General features: G+C 40.9%; 1 protein-coding gene across 1 annotated transcript in view; it reads right to left on the bottom strand.

Annotated features, from left to right (window-relative positions):
- The window catches only part of LOC147683540 (uncharacterized), a 250,716-nt gene that overhangs the window by 46,223 nt on the left and 179,665 nt on the right, over positions 1 to 24,828 (bottom strand). Inside the window, exons 9-10 of the mRNA XM_086943932.1 lie at positions 14,840 to 15,028; positions 13,356 to 13,546 (exon numbers count right to left, since the gene is read on the bottom strand). Of these exons, the coding sequence (XP_086800058.1) occupies positions 13,356 to 13,546; positions 14,840 to 15,028 (380 nt within the window). The remainder of the gene's footprint in view (positions 1 to 13,355; positions 13,547 to 14,839; positions 15,029 to 24,828) is intronic.

The raw sequence follows: 24,828 nt of genomic DNA, 5'->3' as shown, positions 1-24,828 counted from the left end.
ATATTGCAAAACATGCAATGAAGAGATCCTACTCACATCACCTTTCATTACCTCATTTATTATATAGTCGATGGACTATCTGATACCATTTCAATAATGCTTGTCCTGAAACTGAGACTAATTTATATGATATGATATTATATGACATCTAGACCTTCGGAGTGCATATGAAATGACTGACAAGTGTATTGCTCTGTCAGCGACAGAGGCAAACATGGCTCAATCCTAAGGATATGTTATGTTACACTGTAAATATTGTAGCAAAGTTAAAAAGGATCATCTTTGAAAATGTCATTAGTATACATAGGCTCAATGTATATAAGAGTCAAGGGAATTTGGATATTAGGAGTAAGAATTTAATAATCTGTAAATACGGAAAGCATTTTAACAACTTGTTGTTACCTTAGATGAAGTTACTGGTTATTGAAACGCGTTGAACTGTTTTGAACTAACCAAAATATAATGTTTATAAAAAAAAATTCTCTGACGTTGCAGCTCCATGTGTAGCTTTGAACCTGGGAATCTCATAGTTTTCACTGCGGCAGCTGCCCATTATTTAGGGAGCAAAGACAATGTTTCTGAGTTCAGCGTAGTGTACACAACATTATTCATATACGCATCTCTAATTATGCTGAAATAGAATGCACTTCAAGGCTTTGGAAATGCTTCCTATTTACAGTACTTCTCATGTGCTGGCTAAGAAACTTGTATTTGTGTGCAGGACCTCGAGACTGGATCATTCTATCAAATTGCATCTGTGATTGTGCAACAGACTTACGCCTGTTGCTATTGTCCCCTTGCCTGTATCCATATCCGTTCCACACCCGAAAAAGAGAATTAACAAAACTATCCCCGCATAAACCTTGGTAATGAACTCCTCATTCACAAGAGATCCCACTGCTTGCTTATTCTTCATTCCCAAGAACATTATTAAATTGCACCTTTGCACAGATTATAGAGGCATCAACGTTTTGTCCTTCTTTTCACTGATTTGAATTTGTAAAAGATTCTACAATTTTCTCCCAACTTAATCTACTGTGAATACATCTGAAGAGTTTGTAAGCAACTAGAAAGGCGTTGGCGGGCGGGCTACGAAATCTCATAGTGATAAAGCAGCATATCGAGAGAGGCTTTGAGCTACCATAAGCAGATAAAAACAATTAGGAAATGTTAGATCATCTCCAAAATACCTCTAAGGAGCTATATATCATGCTAAATAGCTTTGTGAAACCTTGTGCCTGCTCTAATTCTATCGCTGAGGCACAGAATGTTTGTGATTTGATTGCCAACATTTTTTGAAAATAAAATAAATACCATTTATAAAAGCTTTCCAGTATGCCTTCAGCATCTAGATAAGATACTGGAATTGAAACAACCTCATCTGGCTGATAAAGCTTCTTTGGAGGCTTTTGAACTCTGTTCTGTGGAAGAAGTTCAGAATTGGTTGTCATTAGCGAAATCAGGTTTCTCACTAGACTCCTGCCCTCCTGGAATCACTACCAGTTTAGCACAGTGCTTGGCACCTTCAGTAAAGGGTAAAACAACTTTACAACGAATCTTTCATCCCGCATACTATCACTCCGCATACTTTTACAACGAAACTACCATCACTCCGCAATGCAATTATAACGCATGGCATTATATCTTATATACTTTTACCACGCATGCTTTTACAACGAAATTCGTTGTAAAAGCATGAATGGTAAAAGCATGTGTTTTTAATATTTAAGTTTAAGGTAAGTATATGGTTTTAGTTTGGGGGTGTTGGGGTATATGTTTTAGGGGTTCGGGGTATTTTATGGGTGGGGTATATGTTTTAGGGGTTCAGGGGTATTTTTTATTTATTATTATTTTGTCATTTATTTTATTAGATTATAATTTTTGTAGGGTTCAGGGCTGGGTTTTGGGTGATGGGGTACAGGGGTATTTTTAGGGTTCAGGGATAGGTTTGGATTTTGGGGTACAGGGGTATTTTTAGGGTTCAGGGTGGGTTTTGGGTTATGGGGTTCAAGGATATTTTAGGGTTCAGGGCTGGGTTTGGGTTTTGGGGTGCATGGGGTATTTTAGGATTCAGGGCTAGGTTTGGGGTACAGGGGTATTTTTAGGGTTCAAGGCTACGTTTGGGTTTTGGGATACAGGGGCATTTTTAGGGTTCAGGGTGGGTTTTGGGGTACAGGGGTATTTTTAGGGTTCAGGGATAGGTTTGGGTTTTGGGGTACAGGGGTATTTTTAGGGTTTAGGGATAGGTTTGGGTGTTGGGGTACAGGGTATATTTATAGGGTTAAGATGGGCTAGTGTTTAAGGGTGTTGGGGTATTTTAAGGAGTAAGGGTGGGTTATGATTATGGGGTGCAAGGGTATTTAAAGGGAGCAGGGTGGGATTAGCACACGATATGAGACATGGCATGAAGGGCGGAAAGTATCACACGTCCCCAGCGTTTGTCACGCCCCCAGGACACGCTAACAGCACAACGCAGACACGCCCACAAGGGACTACTTTGCTGGCATGGTTCTTTTACCTTTTAAATGTATATGGTGGGCGTCTGCATAGCCTATGTCCTACTGCTGCAACTGCCCCTTCCAACGCAGTATTGGGTGTTGTGATTGGTGCTGTGGTTACTGAGATTACCCACCTCAAAGGTTTGGGCTCTCTCTTTATTATATTAGTATACATATAGATATATATCGTGCAATTGCTTCCTTGGTTTCCTTTCCTTTTTCATTGTTTTTGCCAGACTTTTGGCCCATTACCTCTGTTTTGCTCCTTTCCCTAAGACTTTTTTGGGTGCTGCTACCTTCTATCTCTGCAGCACATAAAGCGCGCTGCTTTCACTCCATCTTAGCAGTCCTGGGAACTCTCCTCAGCATATATGGCTGCAGCCAAATGCAATGCTCTGAAATTCTGTCTGCCTGCCTTGGGCATCGACCCTCTCTAAAGATATATTATATTAACCTCTGGGCACTGTTCTTGTTTTAGCGGTCTTGAGAATGTCAGACACTAACTGGGTAGGCCACAGATAAGAAGCAGCAACAAGGGTAGATTTCTCGAGCTCCAATTGGCCAATTGGGGTGGGCTTTTTTGATTTCTGCCCCGTTGGCATGCTCCAGTCACAAGGAGTATTTGTGATTTTATGGAGCTTAACACCATTTTTGTGGAACAACCTCAGGGAGATGCCTTCCTTCACCCAACTTCCACCAATCTGGCCTGAAGACTCTCAGCAGTGGCACCCCATAGGCAGACTATGCCACCTGCTTGCACTCTCTAGGTGTCAAATCCTCCTGGCCACTTGCAGGAACTTGTGTGTGGCTGAGTCCAGGATGCCCTATCACTATGCAGCCCAGTCAGAACTGGTCCACAGAATTTTCAGGTATCCATCTCCTCCATGATCCCAGCATGTCCACCCTTTGCTGTCTACCAGAGAGAATCAGTGCAAATCTCCCTGCAAACAGTCTACAGTCCCAAGAAGCACAGGTCCTCTCCTGACAAGGATTTATCCACATGGTGGGTACTTCCTTCCTCATCTAGTCTCTTCTTTCAAAGTATCTCCCTTATGCAAGGGTTTAATAGAGGAGGTGGTGTTGTGTAAAAGGTGACATCTCTGGTCAATCCATAAATGAAATATCATCCCCCCCCACCATTGACACACAGGTCCTAGGAGTAGCCACATGCTGGCCCACCACCATGCAGAGCATCCTTTGTATTTTCACAATGGCAGAACAAAATGCAGTCTGCAAAAGCTCTCATTTTATCTTAGCTTTGCTCCTGAATGACACTGAAAAACGGGTTTATTCCCCCTTAAACTTAAAAGCAACTCCTGTGTGACTGGTGCCAGAGTTCTGCCTGTTCCCTCTTTGACAAGCTGGGGCATGTCCTTCTCACAGAGATAGTTAGAGTCTGCTAATCACCCAATATAGACTTCTCCTGTTATTCTTTCTCCACCAGGAGAAGGTTAATGCGATTGGTTTTAAGGGTGGCTTTGAACTACTAGTTCTCCAAAAAAGTAATTAACTTGGACTAGCAGGGTTGTTCAAAACCTGAAACTCATTACGGGTGGCTCAGAGAAATATGGCACAATCAAAGTAAAGGAAGTAGCTCAAATGTGGCCAGATTGATATTTTATTTGCACTAAGGACCTTTTTAAACATTGTGAAAGTCTTGTTGATCATATGTCTACGTTGAGCCATTTGAAAATTAGTGTTATGCACAAATTTTCACCCAAAGTGTGATTATAGTGAAACACTACAGACTTAAAACGTTTGGGATGTTTCTTGTTTGATGCACTACTAAATGTTAAGGCCTTCCCAGGCCCTAACCAATTTATTCACTGTCTCCTTTTCTCCTCTGCAACAGACTTTCTGTGCACAGATACCAGGCTGAGTCAGAAAGTAGTCTTCCTTGCTCAGCCTGCACATGTGTGCACATCTGTAACCAGAACAGAGCCTCTTAACCCAGCTGCACAGCAGGGGAACGTATGTTAAAAGATGGATATTGGCAGTTATTACTCAGTCATTTTAACAGAAGTTTACCTTGATTTGGCAGACTCAATCATAACACAGGTTTAAATATTAGAGGTCCAACATTTAAAAAAAAATCAAGGGGTATTAAAATGGTACAAATATGCTTCCTCACACCTACTCCTTTTCTTAAAGCAGAAGTAACTCATGCCAGACGACTTACTCAGTCTTGAAAGGAGCAAGAAGCAGAGAACCAGGCACAACAACTGAGGCAAATTTGACAATCGCACTGCAATCGACCCATGGCCCCACAAACTCATTGTCCCCTTCAACGCTTCACAATTGGACTGGGATACATTGGCAAATAACACTGGCTTGTCCAAAATGACAGGCATCAGACACAGCAACGCTTTCAAAAATAGAACGCGCTGGAATTGCGGTATGTGCATGAAACATTAACGGCCTAGCCTCCAAAAAGCAAGACCAAGAGTTCATAAAATACCTGGCCTCCTTTTACATAATCCTGCTACAAGAGACCTGGGAAGATAAGCCATTTGACCTGCAAGGCTAGACCTCTTACTCCCGGCGACAAAGGAATCTGCCTTTGGCTGCCGCTTGGGGGTGTTGTGCTTGCATTTACAGCTGCTCAGCCAGTATGCATGTGTGTATGTATGGAACCTTAGAATGCGTGATGACAGTGTGGAATGTTGGTATGCCTGGTGGACTGGAAGAATGACTGTTGGAGAGAGTGGGCTGAGTTGTGAAGATGCAGCTCCTGGTGGGGCCATGAACTGGCTATGTACTGATCTTGAGCCAACCATCAATCAGCTTGTAACCTACAACTATCATCTTGTAACTTATAAATTAACCTCTACTTGGATTTACCTCGTGACTACAATTATACTTTGTAACAGGGGGCTTACAACTTCTTGCCTCAATAACCAAAATAAGTGAGCTACTCCCTGTTACCATACATTCGACAACACCAAGCGGCTTCCAAGCCACAAAGTTAACACTCAAATTTAATTAGTCCAAACAGGATATTATATTAATAAAAGGTTACATGCACCCAAAACAAAAATCAAAGGCAGCTTAGGAGCTGCTATTAGAGTTGCGGAGAGTAATGGAACAAGAATTAACAGACCTCATTATTCTGGCTGGCGACTTCAACATGCCCGTCTTAGGATACACTAAGGAAGAATATTCAGCACTTGAACTCTCAAGCGCATGGGGAATAACAACACAAGGCCAAATTCAGTCCATCAAGCCATCTAGGGTTGCAAAGAACTTACTAAGGGGCCTAGACTTCCTAAATATGAGAGCCTTGAACGGACGGTTTAAGGGCGACAGTCCACCAGCAGCCACGTACCACTCATCTACCATATCATCACATATAGACTTCACCTTCACAACTCTGACTTTGTTCAACAAAATCGCCACCTTCAAGATCGGCAGCAACCTACTTAGTGACCACCTCCCACAAGAATTGAGTCTTCAAATAAGACCAAGCCAAACCCCTGAAATTCGCAATTCCATCTTGCTGAAGGAAACATCTAACCTAAAAAGAATAAGGGGCAACTCCAACAATGTAGATGAAATAGCAGAAGGAGCCAAAGCTTTATACAACCAAGGTCAAGTCAATTCAATACAACCAACAGAAAGCTGGGAAATATTTGTCAAAACTCTAGGTGACAAATTCTCACATAGCAACGGCTGGAAACAACGGAAAGTGGCAGCTGCAACTATCACCTCACAAAATAGCCCTATCACTAAAAAAAGAAAGCAAACTATAAATAGCACTCTAAATCAACAACGCAAATCTCCAACCAATCTGAGACTGCAGCGAACACTCCGTGAGCTAAAGACCTCACTAAAACGAAGGAGATGGGTGAAAAAAAGAACAAAGGACAACGATCTTTGGGCGAAACTTATACACGCTGCAAATCTGAAAAACAGTGCCAAATTCTGGCAATCAGTAAACAAACTGCAGCATTCCAATCATCATGGAATCAACTCCAATATCACTGAAGCCACCTGAACAGACCATTTATTTAAACACTTCAAAGATCATGAACCGGAATCAGCAGTAGCATTGGCTTCACCAATGTATGTTGACACAACAAACCTAATTGGGGTGGGAAGTAATAACAATCGTCTAAATGATATGGGCATCGAACCGCCTAATCCGCCGCAGCTAGAGGCAGCTCTCCCCTCAAGTCACGACCGCCCATCCTGTACAGGAGACATGCAAAAAGAAACTCTAGTCGAAGTAATAAGCAAGCAAATATCTAGAAGCAGACGGGCAGGAGCACCAGGCCCAAATGACATACCTCAGTTGTTATACAAACAGGACTCTGAATTCTGGAGCAATGCATTAGACCCAGTAATAGGCAGGCATTAAGAACTACAGCAATCCCAGAGCCATGGAGAGGCTCAATCATCAGTCCTATATTTAAGCAAGGAGCAAAATCTGATCCAAACAACTATCGCCTGATAGCCTATAGACACCGAAGCAAAATACTATGCAGGGATTATACTCAAAGTCTTGGTTGCTTGGTCCACACGAAACAACATAATACCAATAACACAAACAGGTTTCTGTCAAGGGCAAGGAACCATAACCAACATTCTGGCCTGAACCATACTCATGGATGCAGCAAAGCAAGGTAAATATCCCCTATACCTTGGCTTCATAGATTACTCAGCAGCCTTCGACCATGTCGACCGATCCAAGCTCTGGCAAAAGCTGAAGGAATGGGGGATACCTCCATTTCTCCTAGACCAACTCATACAGCTGCATACCGAAACATGGATAAGAATCAAACTAGGCACTGGAAAGCATGTCTCAAACAAAATCATGACCACATAGGGTTTCAAGCAAGGATGCGTCCTCACCCCATTGCTTTTTAGCCTCTTCCTGGCCGACCTGCCAGCAGAACTGGATGCTTGCACCTCACAAGTCCCGAAGCTAGGTGGCATGAAACTGACAAACCTACTCTATGCCGATGACCTAGTGCTGATCAGTAGCACTCCGATAGGTCTCCAGCACCTTCTAGATGCAGCCTTAGAAAATTCTTCGATCTGACAGCACTGAGACTGAAAAAACCTGCTGCCAACAGTTAAGACTATTACAGAGAGTCTAAGATGTAGATCTAGACCACATCACTGGACAACCAAGAACGTTTCCATAATTGACTTTACACAGGCCTTCATCATCTGCGCCAGCAGTGCTAACACATTTGTAACAATTCTATGTCTTTTAAACACAAAACCAAAGCATTTTTAACCTTGTATTTTATCTTAAATTGTTCTACTAATGCAATATTTTTTAAATTTACCTTTAACGTTCTGAATGCAACGGTTTTAATTAATCATGCATAATAAATTTACCTTACCTTACCTCACACCTATAGCACCTACAAACTGTATTGCTAGCTGTGAAGTGAAAGATAAAACTACCTAATTGATACATGCTTGAACCTTATGATTATGCAACTTTAGCGCTAAAGGTACATATATTTGAAGGAAGGACCTATGATAAATGAAGGGACAAAGAATAGTTCTCAATGGAGAATTTATCAATCATACAAAGACTTTAGGGACTTGTTTTTATACAATATGAAAACCTTGCTTGATATACAATTGAACAGGATTCACTAACATGTAGAGGCATTTTTGTCAGTTGATTGAGAGACAAAAATACGAAAACATTAATACACAATTGGTAGTTAGAACAAATGGAAAACTAGTTTGAAACTCATACTTGGCCCTAAATGAAAAAACAGAGACTCTAGAAGTGATTCTGAAAGACCAACCCACACTGAGTTTTATACATTTTATGAAGAAGTCTTCAAGAGAGAGAAAAAGGGAAAACAAAAATAAGAATAGAGAGATAAAATAGTACAGGTAAAAGGCCTTACAGTGTTAGATAAAAATTGCCAAAACAGTAATCCTCTAAACTACTGTGGATACTACCCAAAAAAATTAGATTGCATTTTTTGCTAATTATAAAGAGTTACATAGGGATTCTAACAAAATAATTACTACTACCTTTAATTTTAGCAGGCGCCAAAATACCAATCTTAATGTTTGCCGACGGCTGTCTTATTATTTCTAAGACTCCAAGTGGTCTGCAAAAAGCACTTGGGATCTTCGAAACATACTGCACTGACCATGGCCTGGAAATTAACGTCTCAAAATCCAAATTTATGTCTTTTAACCAACACAAGTTATTCAGAGGAAAAGTGCTGATGAATAACTTACCCCTGGAGCAAGTAAAATCGTTTTCATATCTAGGTGTTACCATCCAACATGACCTACAATGGAACGAACAGGTTGACCTGGCCACTCTTAAGCATAGGCAAATCGCAGGGGCATTGACCCGCGAACATGCAAAGTCCCTGACAAAACAGATGGCACCTGCAGTTACGGTCTATAATGCAAAGGCCGTGAGTGCAGCACTTAATGGGGTTGAGATGTGGGGACACGGGAACCTAAGTAAGCTAACGGCCTCTGAAAACAGGTTCCTACAAAACCTTGTCATGCTCCACACAGTACCCCCATGGGCCCGGTCTTACAGGACCTATGCATGAAACCAATTGAGATTATTGCAAATCTCCAACCTGTATTGTACTGGAGACGAATATGGGTAACGCCGGAGTTGAAAATATTCGCCATTGGACTCCTTGACATTATTAAAAGTGACGTCTTTCACCGGATAAAATGTCTCTGGGGAATTAGAGCGGTGCTCAGAGAGCTGGGTCTGGCGGAGACATGGGAAGACCCAACCAATGCTGTGTTTCCCTCGAAAAAGGTCATTAAGGGCTTGTACTGGGAGATGATATCTTCGAAACTCTTTAGGACCATTCCCCCACTCTCACTAACAGGGGTGTTTATGGAGTTCAAGGATGAAACTCGTTTCGAGACATTCTGGGACGACGTAACAAAGCCACTGGACAGAAAACTTTACTTTCAATTGAGAATTGGTAGTATACCTGTCAGATCTTTCACATCCAGATGTTCAAAGAAACAGTTAGCCTCTTACTCTTTGTTTGTCCGGCCTACTCTGCCCCGCGCAGAGTCTGCTGCGACCCATGGCTAAGTTATTAGGCACTCGGAGTGGAATTGTGGCTACTAGAATCATCTGTAGAAACCCAAGCCCTGTAATATATATAGCTGTGGCGAAATATTTAGGATGGGCCTGGATTATTAGAAACAAAAATGTAAAGGGGTAGGTCTTTGAAAATGTACTTTATACCTGAATACTTGATGTATCTTAACCTGATTATTTTTAATTATTACTATAATGAATTCCTTGTTTTAAACTTCTGTATACATTTTAACTCTATTCTTATATAACAAATTTATATATGTAATGCTTTGATGATTATGTCGAATAAAGCTTGTTTGACTGACTACCTTCAAAACGATTATATATATTTTTAGATGAAGCCACGCAGCTGAAAACCAATCAAGACATTGCAATTGAAGAGACAAAGGTAGCAATAAACCAAGTGATATAGCTCCTGGTCCTTACTGAAAATGTACTAGAATTTTAGTTTTGTACTTTATGAAGGATAAACATCTGTCTTTTGTCTAGTCCTATCAGAAGCAATCATGCAAACAGCAGTATGTTTAAATCTCTTAAAAGTCAAAAGCAATTAATTCATACTTATTTCTGATTTCCTTTTCTTATACCTGCTTCTCAAATGGATGCATTCAACTCAACAGAAGGGGCTAGTCTCCAACAACAAATATTTACCCCAAATTGGAGAGTACAGCAATGGTATTAATCTTAGTACATAATGTTACTACCAACATTTCCCACCCTTGCTGACTGTCATTATTGATGCCAAAGCAGGTTTTGTTTAATAAGGTTAAATGAAAGATTGTTTTGTGTGCTGTCCTATATAAAAAATAATACCCACCAAAATGTGTTAAGAGGGCTCTTGGCAACTTTACTGATTAACCATGAAAAACTAAGGAATTTTCAATCTTATGGGGGAAAGGCAGAGGTTGCTTTGAGCTCTGCTTTTATTTTCTACCTATTAATCTACTTGCCAAAATTATTCGAGGCAACATGTAAATCCAAACACTGCAAGTAGTTAGTTACCAGAAAGAGCGATATTTTCAGATAATATGAAAAATAATCAGACAATTGTCTGAATATTTTGGATAGTAAAAAACCTACATTCTATTTGTCAATTTTGAATTGATACCCCTAAAGAAGCTTGTAAAATCTACCTAAAAAAACTTTCAAAATCTACCCTTGTTTAGGATTGATCTAAATGCACAAGCAAGGTATGAACAGAATTTTGAGAACAAGCTTTCCGAAATTGTGGTGGATTGAATAAAATAGGTCAAATAATTTTTAATTATCATTAATCAGATATATTGAGTATGCTACATGTTTGTATTTGTGATCAGGCATTCAATCAAATAATAAAACAGTGAACAAGCAAATCAGCAAATGACGAAGATATGAACAGGAGGTGAATTTGAATCTCCTGATTTTTATTAGCAATATTAAGCTACTGCAGTGAGATTAACAGAACTACTGAAAAGAGCAAAACACTATTCCCTTAATAACTGCACTTATAGATGGCATGGAGTCCAAATGGTTGTGGCTAAATTTACTCCTTGAAATACATAAATACAATTGCTAAAATGTTTTTAATATGGATTACTCAAATAGAGCAGAGTTACTAAATTTGAGGGAAAGGAGGAGAAAAATCACACAGTTAGGATCACTGAGGGAAATTATCTAATTCCTAAAGGTATTCTACAAGGAAGAATAATGATCCAATATAAAACAAACAGGAATACCAGGATATTTTGGGATAGACGAGATTGCAAACAAAGGCATAAATGCTATAGATGGAGATTTCCCAATATGTTCAAATCAACTCTTACTTTGCACACAGGCTAAAACCACAATTGATAGTGAGAATGGATTGAGGAGAATCTACAAGTTGCCAGTATACCCAAATTAAGTCTTCCAGTACAATAGATATGTTTAACTCAAACACTGATACATTTCTAACTCCTCATAGACAAATAGATTGAGGAAATAGGTCGGAAAGTATGCATAGAAGAGTGGGAGAAAGCTATAAACTATTTACATGAAGATGTTTGACATTCATCAATTCACTATGTGCAATATACTTGCTATATTTTTTGGTATTCAGCTGCTGCAAAAAATGTTTAAATGCAATCTTTCGATCCATGATACCTATAAAAAATGCCAAACTGCATGTCAGTCTCTGGTTCATATGATATGTGATTGTTTAGACTTGAGGAACTACTGGGAAAGTAGAAATGCACTATAAATACAAAATAAATTCTGGCTCCCAAAAATAAGTGCCCGGACCCGCCACCAGCAACCACTCAAAACAACCTAAAAACTAGCTCCATGTGAACAAAATTGAAGTGTGCATTTGTCATCCAGCCTTTGACCACTGTATCTAGTTTAGGGCCAGATTTAGAGTTCAGCGGACTGGTTAGTCTGTCAACAGATTTCCTGTTTGCCGTTTTACAAATACCATTGGATGTAATGCACTTCTAATACAGTGAAAGGGATATCTGTTGTGTGTGTGACGGAGTAACCTGTCTACTGAACTCTAAATCAGGCCTATAGTCTCATTGCTTTGACAACCAGCGGATGGGCTTCCCTGAGAAATATTTCCTTGACTGTGCACACCACCAGTACAAAGAGTGTGAAATTCATGAAGCATAGCAATATGTAAGGATTTGTTAGATGGCTATGCTTTAAAGCTTCTAAAACAGTAAAGCTTGGTCTTCCTTAGGACTGCTCTTTTGTCCTGTGCCCACAGGCGTACATCATGGCAAGTGAATTTACCAAGCCCATGCAAGCACCTAAGCACATCAATTGAATAAATAATCTGTCATGGGAATAGTAAAGAGATACACGAGACTTTCTTCGCTTCAAGCCTGTTCAATCCTTTCCTGTACCCTAGTGAATCTTCTTCAAATATACACCCTTTATATGTTCACAATCTCAATGACATTGAAGCCAAATTTGAGAGAATGGCTAGCTATGCACCAGTATTTTAAGTATCAGAACGCTTGTTCAATGCCACCAACACAACGCAGGTCATGCCTTCCCAGGAGCAGGCCCCTTTATGCATAGAGGGACAGAAGATACATTCATAAAATACTGTGTGCATCTGAGCCAAGTTGGTTTCTGTCACTGGGTGGTAGTGGATCTCATGAAAATACAAACTGAAGAAGGGTGCGAGTCAAAAACACTTTGTTATCAAAAAGCAATCCTTAACAAGGGTGGCAATGTTTCTAAGGGTCTTATTAAAACAACATTGTGCCACGACTAATTTAACAACAAACAATATTCTTGGCCAAGCCTTGTCCTGGTCCCACTTCCCAGTCACCTGCAATCAATGCCATATGTTCCTATTGTCTGTAGGCACTGTAAGGGTAAGGCTGGTGTGGTCTTCCCCTGCCTGCCTGCCTTCTGCTTTCTGCCAGCACCAGTTTGGTCACTTTTAAATAACTTTGCTTCCCTGCATTCTATCAAATAAAGGGCTTAATTTGTTCAACTTCCTGAAAAAAAATAATAATAGATATGAGGCTGTGGACAGTATGAATGGAGATTTGTTGGACACGTGACTGTATGTGTTGCATACATGTATGTATTGGATGCATGAGACTTCGAGGTACTAAGTATCGAAGAGTCGGGCCCACAAAGGTACAGTAATGTGGAGCACTCAGCATCGAGGAGAGTGGCCAGCCACTAGATGCCTTCACCTTGATATTACTTTTACTTAACAATGAGAGGCTTACAACAGATGCAGAACCTAGTCATTTTTACCGTGAGGTGGAGTGTGATCTCACATAGAAGAACATGGTGATATATATCTCCTATACCTGTTTCAATTATGACTGTTTCCGGGTTTGCCACAAGCAGTCCAACAGTATAAAAGGAACTCTTGCGACGGATGTTGCTCTCAAACTGTTTCAGTGACAGTGGTGGTGTTAACAGCTGCCAGTTCTGGTTGTCTGGGAAATGACCATCAATGAAGAGGGCAGGATGGGTGAGGAAGTAAAACTCATTGTACCTGCAGAAGAAAAGACAGTCAGATAACATGAAAAGAGAACCTCACCATCTGCTGTGTCAGACAAAGAATAATCTGCCAATCCAAGCCCAGATCAACAAGGGTCTCATGCATTACAACATATTTGGCTGCATGCTCATAAAAGCGGTCTAATTCAATGCCTGCATCTTCAGGCATATTTCACATAACCTTTACTACACCCACATGTAATGAAGAGTCCACACAACCCTCTAATCACTGCCCCTGTATGTTTCAATGGACTCTCAGGGCCTCATTTAGAATTTGGCAAGACTGTCCGCTGTATTATGAGTGCCACATGCTATAAAGCACTTAATATGGCGATCCAAACATACACCACGTTTGTGATGGAGTATCCCTTCCACCAAACTCTAAGGCCCTCAGTGTTTAACAAAACATGGCCCTGGGACATTTTAAGTACATTATAGTCATCCATTTTAGCAATGAAGTGGCAACTATTACATGTCACCGGCTCATACATTAAATTATTTTCTCATTCGTCCACAATGCCATTGAATTGCAGTGACAGTTTTTTTCATTTCCTATAGCTGGGGTCAAACATATGTGTAAGTAGCATATTCTTCCTCCTGTCACTTACCACCAAATTCAGTTGAGTATAGGCCCTTACCGTACCACTTTTCACCTGAACTAGACGAGTTTCACTCATTACTACATAACTGATATCCTGAGGTCCACTGCACTCTCCATTCATTCTTTGGGGGTCCTTTCCCTTTGTCAGTCATAACATCATCTTCGAGAGGAGCAGCCTCTCCTGCTATCCCAATGACTTCCCACACAAGTAACATTTTTAGTGAAGCAGCACCAGTTCCATTAATGGACAACGCTGCATTTTGTTCCCCATTTGGGAATCAAATGATGGAGCTGAGGTCTGCTGTCCTCATCAGTCTTCCATACCTCCATTGCAAGCCATTCACAGGGGGTCGCAACATGGACCTGCTCAAATAATAAGCATTAGGTTGATCATTTTGCACCCCCTGCGAATAGACAGTACATAGAGTGCATCAAAAATTGAATTCCGATTCTCAAACCATCTCAGTGCAAACTGCAGATCCCTGGTTTGCAAAGGGGAGTGATACATCGGGACCTAGTTTCCTCTCTCCAAAGGTATAACTTATTTCACTAATAATTATGCCTTAGACATGTCATTATTAGTTTGATTAACATTACATGTCAATGAAGCAGTTGCTGAAAGACCGCAGTGACAACCTCACTCCACACATATAGGATGACCAGTAAGAAAAATTAACTGTTGCTTACTCAAAGGTAAACTTATTGCTGATGTTATTCATAAATCCAGTACCCCACGTGCAGTCAATGAGGTGCCATCTTCCATCAAGGTATACCGCATTCCAGGCATGGTTACTCTCCCCAGAAAAGGTCTGACCAATTTCATAGGTGAATCCTTTTGCAAATCCTGTTAGTTGCACACATCGTATCCCCGCAATCCTGGAAGAAAACGGAATACCAGAGTGTTATACGTAGAGCTTCTGCTAGTGGTTTAAGGGTGTTCAACTTACAATCTGTTGGTGAGTCCAGTCTCATTGGTCTCTATCTTCATCCTGGAAAAACTTTAAAATGTAGTACTCAACTGTAGCTGAACAAGCACCTACAATAAAATAGTGTTTTAGCCTCTCAAGCAACTTGTGTGCTCTGCACTGCAGCCATGCAAAAGATGAGTTAGAACACCACTCCTCCTTGAGGCCACCGTACCTCAGATTTTACAAAACAAATCACAGAATGAAGGAAATTCTCTCTTTCTTCACATTGTTGTTAGACCTGGGATCTCTGGCTGGCTGAGATAGATACCTTAGGCCAAATAGGGACCTGCGTTTCCATGTCAGGGAAACAGAATACCAGAATCTTGGAGGGGCTCGACAATAGTCCCAATCTATAGAAAGGGAGACAACGCCGAGCCCAATAATTATCGTTTAGTAGCTCTGATCGATAAAGAAGCGAAATATTTTGAGGGTACCATATTAGAGGAGCTCACACTCTGGGCTGAGACGAATCAGATAATACCACTGAATCAGACCGGTTTCCGCAAAATGGCTAACATATCTACAAATATCCTCCCAATCTCTCTAATAATCGACGCAGCAAAAGCCTCCAAATTATATTGACTTTAGTGCTGCCTTTGGCAATGTAGAGAGAGGCACACTGTGGGGGAAACTGCTGCTTCTACACGCTGACACCTGAGTGCAGGTGAAACTAGGCAGCGGCACCCACCTCTCCTCAAAATTCCCCACAACAAAAGGACTGAAACAGGGCTGTGTGCTTGCACCAACCTTGTTCAATGTATTCATCATTGACTTTCCAAAGGTGCTTGACGCCTGTAACTCCCATTCACCCAGGATAGGAGGGAAAACATTACCCAATCTCATGTATGGAGGCGAACTTCCAAATAGTCATTCTTGACATGAATAAATTTGACAATTTCTTCTTAATTCATTTTTATAACAATTTGCAAAAGGCACAGTTTACAGCCACCCTAAAAGAGATCCGCTACATCCTGATGGAACTTAACAATAAGCATCACAAGAAAAGAGTTTCCGTTAACTGGGGGGGTTGACTTTAATTTATCTCCATGTGGCCAAAACGATAACTTAACTTGTGGTTTACAAGATGAGAACGTCAATAACCTGATCCATTTTCCACGTACACTGAGTGGGGACTGTTTAAATGAGACACTATTCATTTTAGAACGTGGCCTGGCTAACGAATTAGTGGTCTCCCCAGTCCCCCTTATACCGACCTTTAATGGCACAAGAGCTTTTACTTGTATAGATTTTATTTTCTGGTCAAGTACTGCAGCGTCTCCTATCTTGAATTTTAAAACCCACGATAATGCTTTCAGTGATCATTTTCATAACAGCATTACCCTTTCCCTCCCGACCAGTCGAGAAAAGATTAATCGAGAGAGAACATACGGTCATGAATATCTGATACTGGACGGATTAAACGGGTATTCTCTTAAGTGGGATCGAGCAGACCCACTTAAGATCACTACGGAAGTAGTGAAGAATTCCATTAAGGCTATAGAAAAATGTTAAGACGCCTCCTCTACTCACTTATGCATTTATCCTAAAGGGAATAAGAAGAAAATGAAGGGCTGGTCTAATAGTGCTTGTACTAAAGCATATTCCAATATAAAATCTGCCCTTCATAAATCAGAAAGGGATAAATGAGAATTTATACAACTCAGATAGATTTATAACTCCGTAGTTAAAGCAAGGAAAGCTGAATTGAAGCAGGAGTTATGGGCATAACTTCATAAGAGCTGCTCGACGAAATATAGTAACGCTTTCTGGAAGATAGTTAAATCTCCATTTTTGTCTGAACCCAGGGAAAACGACAAAATTGAAATAGCTATTGGTGAATTATTGTGGGTGAAACATTTTTCGCAGATATTTGGACTGACTGCTAGAATACCGACTGATCACAATCACACAGGGATGACTAGCCACTGTCAAAAACCCCCATTCATCCCTATCGTTCTAGACTTTACTCAGTCAGAAATTGAACTCGCCCTAATGGCAAGTAAAGGGGAAAAGGCGCCAGGCCCTGACGGGGTCCTTGTTGACCTTTTTAAATATAATATGGATCTCCGGACGCTAATATTGGTAAGGGTATTGGAAGCTACTTACACAGTGGGACTGGTGGAATCGTGGTCAGACTCAATATTGGCCCTGATATTTAAAAAAGGAGATCGTCAAAGTCCATCTTGTTACCACCCGATCTCAATATTAGATTCTCTGGGCAAAGTTGTGGGGCACATTATTCTTGAGCGCCTACAACACTGGGCTGACAACAACAACATACTGTCAGACCTCCAATACGGATTCAGGGAGGGTATGGGTACCACAGAGCAAGTCTTACATTTGACACTGTTAATGGGCAAATATGTGAACGCAAAAGGCGGGAGTCTGTATATGGCCTACGAAGAATTAACATCAGCCTTCGATTGCCATTCGAAACTGTGGGGCATTTTAATAGAGATGGGCGTTGACCTCTCTTTAGTTAATTTCCTGCGCAAAATGTATTCTAATGCCACGGCCAGGGTGAGTTTTGGAGTGGCAGGGGAGTTGACGGCGCTGTTTAGGGTTAAGCGGTGTGTCAGGCAGGGCTGTGTCATGGCGCCCTTCCTCTTTACACTCTATACAAATGGCCTTGAACAAGCCATGTTGGAGGGGTTCCAGGACTTTCCCCTTCTTCATAACCGCCCGATACCCGCTCTACTCTATGCAGAGGACGCTGTAATCATTGCACGCACTCCTCTGGAACTCCAACGTTCGCATAATAGTTATAACACCTATATGTCTAATTTAGACCTAAAAATTAATATTAAAAAAACTTTTATAATGAACTCAGGGCCACGGCATAAGAAAAGGAGAGACATCTTCATCAATAATATCAAGGTGGAGAACATGAATACGTATCTCTATTTAGGAATCTCAATTGATGATAAGTGCACATGGAGAAAAGCTATAGAGGCTAGAAAGCTGCTATTCATAAGGTCCACCTCGGCACTAGTAAGCTTTACGCAGAGGCTCTTTAAAAGACCACCGGCCAACATGATTCAACTCTACCAGGCAAAATGCATTAGTACAGCCATCTATGGATCAGGGGTGTGGGGTTACAGTTAGGTTGAAGCCCTCCAAAAAGTGGAGAACAGTTTCTTGAGGTTTCTCCTCGCTCTTCCACGAGGTACCTCGACCTTTAGTTGCCACCTAGAACTAGGTTTGCCACATATCAGCAATATTGTACAAAAGCAGCCAATTCTATTGTGGCACCGACTCTGGTCTTCTACAAAGTTCGTTTTTAATCAAAGCTTACTAAAATACTGTCTTGCACTTGAAAACTCAAACAGGATTGGTTGGCTTTTATATGTCAAAAAGTTTCTGTACGATCTGGGTTTAGAAAGATATTATCATAACCCCCCTCTTACTGAAGAGTTATCAAGAAAAGGGCTGAAAAAGCTACGCCTGACTCATCTGGAAGATCTGCGTCCGGTTATTGAGGTTAAAAAAAGCTTGGTTCAACATTCATTGCTGATCCAATCTACTATTGCCATCCAGCCTTATTTAATTTGTAATCTGAGTGTCTACGAAAGGTACCTGTTGACTCGTTTTAGGTTTAACATTTTTCATCGTCTGGTAACCTTTCCCAGAGTCAATGATTGGTCGAAGCTGTTAACACCCTGTCTCTGCGATGACGTATCCACTCAATCGCTAATCCATGTGGTTCTTTTTTGTAAATTTTACATAGAACCGAGAAAGCTCTGGTTAATCCCAATTTAAAATTTTTTAGGCTTAGGCCAATGTCGTCCTGCCCTTATCGTACTGCAACTCATGGAGAGAGAAAGCCTGGTGGCAAATATTGTTCAATTTCTGAAGTTCTGTATCAGACAGAGGACTAATTTATAACAGAAATACTGTTGTACTTTTTTCACCATCCTACACTGTGCTATCGATTTCAATCCAATGATCATATAACGGTCTTAATATTATCTTTCTATATTAAGATGTTTTATTATGGCATTCTTGTCTTTTAAATTTTGTATAAATATCCTATCAATGTATTCAGCTTTTATGTATGTACTTTTATGGCTTTTCTTGATTGAAACCGAATAAAGTAATTTTGATTTGATTTGGAATCTACCAAACTTACGGGGCTTTGGGATGCGCAACTCAGCCTTCTCAACTTTAACAAACTAGTCTGGAAATACAGAAAACAAATCTCCTTAGTGGAGGACAAGGCAATCTTCTCAAACAGATCTCATGCCTGGATGACCCTTAACTCCCACAACCATACTTTAATCAGGGCTATCCTAGGGCCATAAAAATGAACTTCTTAAGGCACAGACTGGGGATCCTTCCATGTGCTCAGCATCTACCACCATGGCTGAGGGCAACAGCACAAGATACTTGCAGGCTGTGTAACATCAAGAATGGTGACATTCTACATTAATTTGCCTATGCAAAGAACTGCACCAAGAACGGCAGCAGCTCCTAAAAGAACCTCTTAAATAGAAAGGCATCCGCACCAGGAGGCAAGCAGTGCTGGCCTGCTTAAACCCTGTAAATATCCAACTAAACAGCAGATTGGTAGAATTCCTCATGATGGGCGAACAAAAAATGCCAAAAATACCAAAAAATGCTCCACAAAGCTTTGTCGCCGCAAGCTGTCCAGCAGACGGGACCATAATTAAGGATGCCCACCAGTAGCAGAGGGATAACCCTTGCAACAAGTCGAGATAATTTGAACGATGTGACAAATGGGCAAGTATGGCTGGAGTTAAGAAAATCTGAGACTGTACATCACAGCATCCAGCGAGCTAATGACTTTCCTTAACAAGTATAATTAACTGTGATTTTATACTGGTTTTAACAAAGATTTTTCTTAAGTAACTGTAACAACTAAAAAGGCAGCTAGGGCGGATGAAATCATATTGACTGTATATTTAAAATGTTACTCTTTTAAGTGTTAATATTGCAATGGTTTTAGTTAACTATGCAAAAATAAATAAACTTAAACTTAAACTATGTCAGGGAAAGGAAGGTCACCTTCTGAGATAGCCCTTGGTAGCTTGGCACAAGCAGCCAGGCTTATCTTCAAGGCAAATGTGTAAAGTATTTGCAACCACGCTCACAGCAACCCAATGATGATACCACAAATACGCTTTGTGCCTCATTATTTTATTTACCTCCCAAGGGAAAAAATTGCCTTCAACATACCGACATTGCCCCTTTGGTTTCAAATAATCGCAGAGCACTTAAGTTGCCAATAGTAATGGGGAACAAAACCATTGTTAAAAAAATCCATGAGATGTACGTAGATTTATTTTCCCCGTATACTAATCTCCCAGCACAGGAGATTCCTATTATGCGGATCCATGAAAATATGTTACTGGGACTTGTAGAAATACTAACCAAAATCCCTAAGCCATTAAAAAATGGACAGCTAAATTCAGCTCCCAAGGGTGACATATGGTATGATAAAGACTGCCGCAATGCCAAAAAGGAACTTATAGCGGCTGCAAAAAGCAATGACGTTTCAGTTCTAAGGAAGAAAAGGAGGAGCTAAAAGGGCATAGTCTTTAAGGCAAAGAAATGCTGGGACGAGAAAATTTGGTCCGAGTTACTCCAACCGTGTAAAGTAAACAACCAGGCCTCGTTCTGGGGTTTGACCGCTAAGGGTAATAGAAATGGAACCTCTTGCAGGGACTTGTTCTTAGACGCTAATATCTGGGTATCCCATTTTTCTGAATCATATTTCCCAAATAATAATGAGGCTATTCTAGGTAATGACGACTTAGGACTTAACCTGAGTGAGGCACCCTTGTCTTTTAGTATGGCAGAAACTATCGAAGCCATAAAAGCAATAAAACCAGGGAAGGCTCCCGGACCGGACAGGAACCCTGGGGACCTATGGAAGCATGAGAGGGAGATGGGGCTGTAACTGGCACAGGTTTTGCCGTCTTTATCCGGTTCAGAGAATAAGCGAGATGTGCGCCCTGCTAAATTCTGCACATAGTGATCTACTGGATTTGTCTCTGTACATTTTTGTGAGGATCAGCACTATATGTATCTCTGTGATTTTATAAAATTCTAGCTGAAATCTAACCTCTCTAGGCAATTTTCCTGTATTCATCAGTTTTATAGCCTCTCTCACTTTGTCCTCAGGTATACCTTGCTCCAGGTTTAACCGGGATTTCTCTGTAGGCAGATGGATCTGCAACTAAATGTATATTTTCTCATTGTGTCCTATGGATATTCTGAGCTCCACAGTGCTGAGTAAAAACATGCAAACTCACTTACTATAGCCAGAAGCTGGGTAAGAATCGTGCAAGAAGTATTGTGAATAGCCGGTACAGCAGACCTGGTCTCCCTCTGCCGTAACTGCATGGCCAGCAGTGTACCTGCTTTCTCGCTGTGCTCATAGTTTTTCTCTTTGAGCCTTATCATTCTGTCTCTGCCACTTGGGTGTACAATGTATTGAGTTTTAACTCCCTTTGTTAGTGAGCAGTGTACAGGAAAATCGAAGTTTTGACCCCAAAGTGGAGAAGAGGAACAATTATTCTTTAAAGCGGGGTCTTCATCACGGGCTATCAGACTTAATCTGTTTGGAATCTCCATGTCACGTTTTCTGGAGCTCTACAAGTTCTACAAGAACGGAGATTCCAAACAGAATAATTCTGACTTCTCATACATGACGCTTTGAAACATTCAACCAACACAAGCTTTGGTAATTGAGGGGCCTCTCTTAGCTCCGCAATTGATTATTACATCATATATGGACCAATAGAGATCATCTTGGGTTTGTCGTTTTTCTGGAATTGGAGCCTATGGGCCCAATCTTAATTTCCCATTGGTTGTGTTTACAGTGGGAGCAAGGTTGCTCCCTTTGTCCTAATGAAGACTCCCCTTTAAGCAATCATTGTTCTTCTTCTCCCCTTTGTGGCCAAAACTTGGACTTTCCTTTACACTTACCTGTACTACAATTTTGTCCACATGTAATTTGCTTACTGCATCTCTTAATTGTGGCCCTCTTTAGTTATACATGCAGAAACTGATTATTAGATAGGTTTTTTTAACTACTAAGTGTAAATATTGTGATATATTTTTACCCACATCACTTACCTCGCACAAGCACATCCTTGAGCACTTTTTCACTTATCCGTAAAGTAAAATTGTGAAATTGATTTTCAAAAAATTGCCTTGGAAAATGTGTTTATTTCGGGTATTGTAGACTTAAAACGTTTTTCGGCGGGGAGCATTTCTTCTGTACCAATCTTGGCCCAGGTCCGGCAGATTACTGGGTTTTTCCATTGTTATTAACCATTGTATGTATATTCACCATGCTTTTTCACTTTGGAGAGGATGGGCCTCATCTAATGAACCTCGAGGAGATTTGCTAATGAACAGATGAGGAGTGCCATGGTCGGTTAGGACAAAAGTTGGCATCATAGGTGCACACTGGAACTTCAGTGGTGGATAAAAAGGTAATCCTGTTATTTTTGGTGTGAATGTTAGCAGGAAGAGCATAACCTCTTGGGTTTCCTCTGTTTCACTGACCCCAAAGATTCTTATATTATTCCTACAGAACCTGTCCTCCAAGCCCAAGGTTACTTTTCCATAGTTCTGTGCTAAGTAATAGTCTCTATTAGTTTAGGTTCCAAATCATCGAATAGTATTGAATTGATGCCTCAAATGAGTCATTTCCTCCTTTAGTGAATTGAGTTCTTTATTCATTTCTTTGGTGGACTGATCCACCATAACTATCATAGAGTGGATGCGTTTAAGTTAACAAATGTAAATTGATACTTGTATAGCGCACTACTCACCCGCAAGGGTCTCAAGGCGCTTGTACGAATACCGCTGTGGAACCCGTCCTGGCTTTCCCTGTGAGGCGTCCACTCCTGGGCACCCCCAGGGTGAAGGCCAGGCATCCTTAGCGTTGTGGGGGCCGTTGTGGAGATTAAGCAAGCTATTGCCCAGAGTTGCAGAGTGGGACTCTATGATTAGAATAGGCACCAAGGCTAGAATTATCAGGTCCGTGGAATTTTGAGCCCAAGACCCACCAAGGCGGGGAATTGCACCCTGGTCCTGGGCTAGACCTCTGCATCAGGGTCTGCCGCTCTAACCATTGAGCCACACTTCTCCACTCCAAATGATGAAATCTAGTGTCTCTCCAGAGCACATCGAGTCTGTCACAGTGCTGGATGGATGTTTATTACAGGTGGCTACGCAAACGTGAGCTGTTGGACTGCCTTACTACCTGACATCATTGCTGTATCTTGAACTAAGATAGTCGAGCAGAGAGGCAGATCACTTCCACAAACTGAAGCTTGCAATGTCTACACTTCTGTTGGCAACAGTCCTTGATCAACCTATACCAAAGGGTAGCAACAGGAGTAGTAGAAAGGTCCTGGATACACTTGGGAGGCATTAGCAATTGCAACATAGTACGAGAATAAGAAGGTTATATAATGCAGTCCTAGGACAATATACCAGGTGACACAAATTGAAGTAGAAATGTATCAAAGGAAGAGCTCTGAGTTCAGGACAGACAATACTCTCCACCCACCTGCTATAAGCGAGTCACCGTTCCCCAATCGACAGTGGTGGTCCTCGCTGGTACATCCAAGGCACAGGATTCAACAGGGTCAAGTGCTTCCGAGTTATAGCCATTCACACAAGTCTCAGGTAAGAGTCACCAGATTATCCCCTCTCACCATGAAGTTCGTACCTTCAGGGAGATCACTTATGTGACAAATAGCAACCTAGGAAGCGACTTGCTACCAGACACCTAGGCAGTAGCACCAGGACATTGAGTCTGTGTGGAGTAAAAGTCGTGGTTGGCTCTTTCTATATTTAAGACAGCTGTGACCAATTAAGGGCCAGATGTAGGTGGCTAAATACTGGTCGGTAAAGCCGAAATTCAGTAAATTTCAGCGTTACAGACCAGTATTTAGCCATTCCTAATGTAGGTAAAGAATCGGTAAATAAGGAATCACTAAATACCGATTCCTTATTGCTCTTGCATTTAAGGAATCGGTAATACAGATTCCTTATATGTAATGTAGGAAGCACATTAAAGAGTGCTTTTGAGCCTTAAGAAATCGGTATTTACCACCAACTTCAAGTTGGTGGTAATTACCGATTTCCTTTAAAAAATCACTTTTTTGTTTTTTTGTTAAGTGTCATGTGGCACACATTCATGCCCTTAGGGCATGTATGTGCACCACATGTGCACACGTGTACATATAAGGGGTGCAACAGGGTGTCTTTTTGACACCCTGGCACCCTTGAAAGTGCTCCCGCTATTAGCGATTCGGTAATACCGAATCGCTAATAGTGAATGTCTTCACATTCATTCCTATGGGCCTCCAAGCCCATAGGAATGAATAGGTAGGTATTCCTTATTACCGAATTTCAGTTACCGATTCGGTAATAAGGAATATTAAGGATTCAGTATTTTTTACCGAATCTTTACCTACATAGGAAATACCGATTTCTTAATAGCGAATCGGGAAAATTCGCTATTAAGAAATCGGTATTTCAGATTTACCTACATCTGGCCCTAAGTTTTTTGTTTTGGTTCTCCGGGACCAGCTAGTCAGATATTTTAATTTTTTTTACATATTTGTATTTTTATTATTGGACAGTCTTAATTTTATGTTAATGAGGGTCATTTTTCATGTGACTTTTAGTTATGATTCCTCAATGCAGGATGTGCACAGGCTT

The sequence above is a fragment of the Lissotriton vulgaris genome, chromosome 11 (genome assembly GCF_964263255.1).
Source record: "Lissotriton vulgaris chromosome 11, aLisVul1.2, whole genome shotgun sequence".
Classification (NCBI taxonomy): domain Eukaryota; kingdom Metazoa; phylum Chordata; class Amphibia; order Caudata; family Salamandridae; genus Lissotriton; species Lissotriton vulgaris.
The sequence above is the reverse complement of the archived record's forward strand: the minus strand, read 5'-3'. Positions and strand labels throughout refer to the sequence as shown.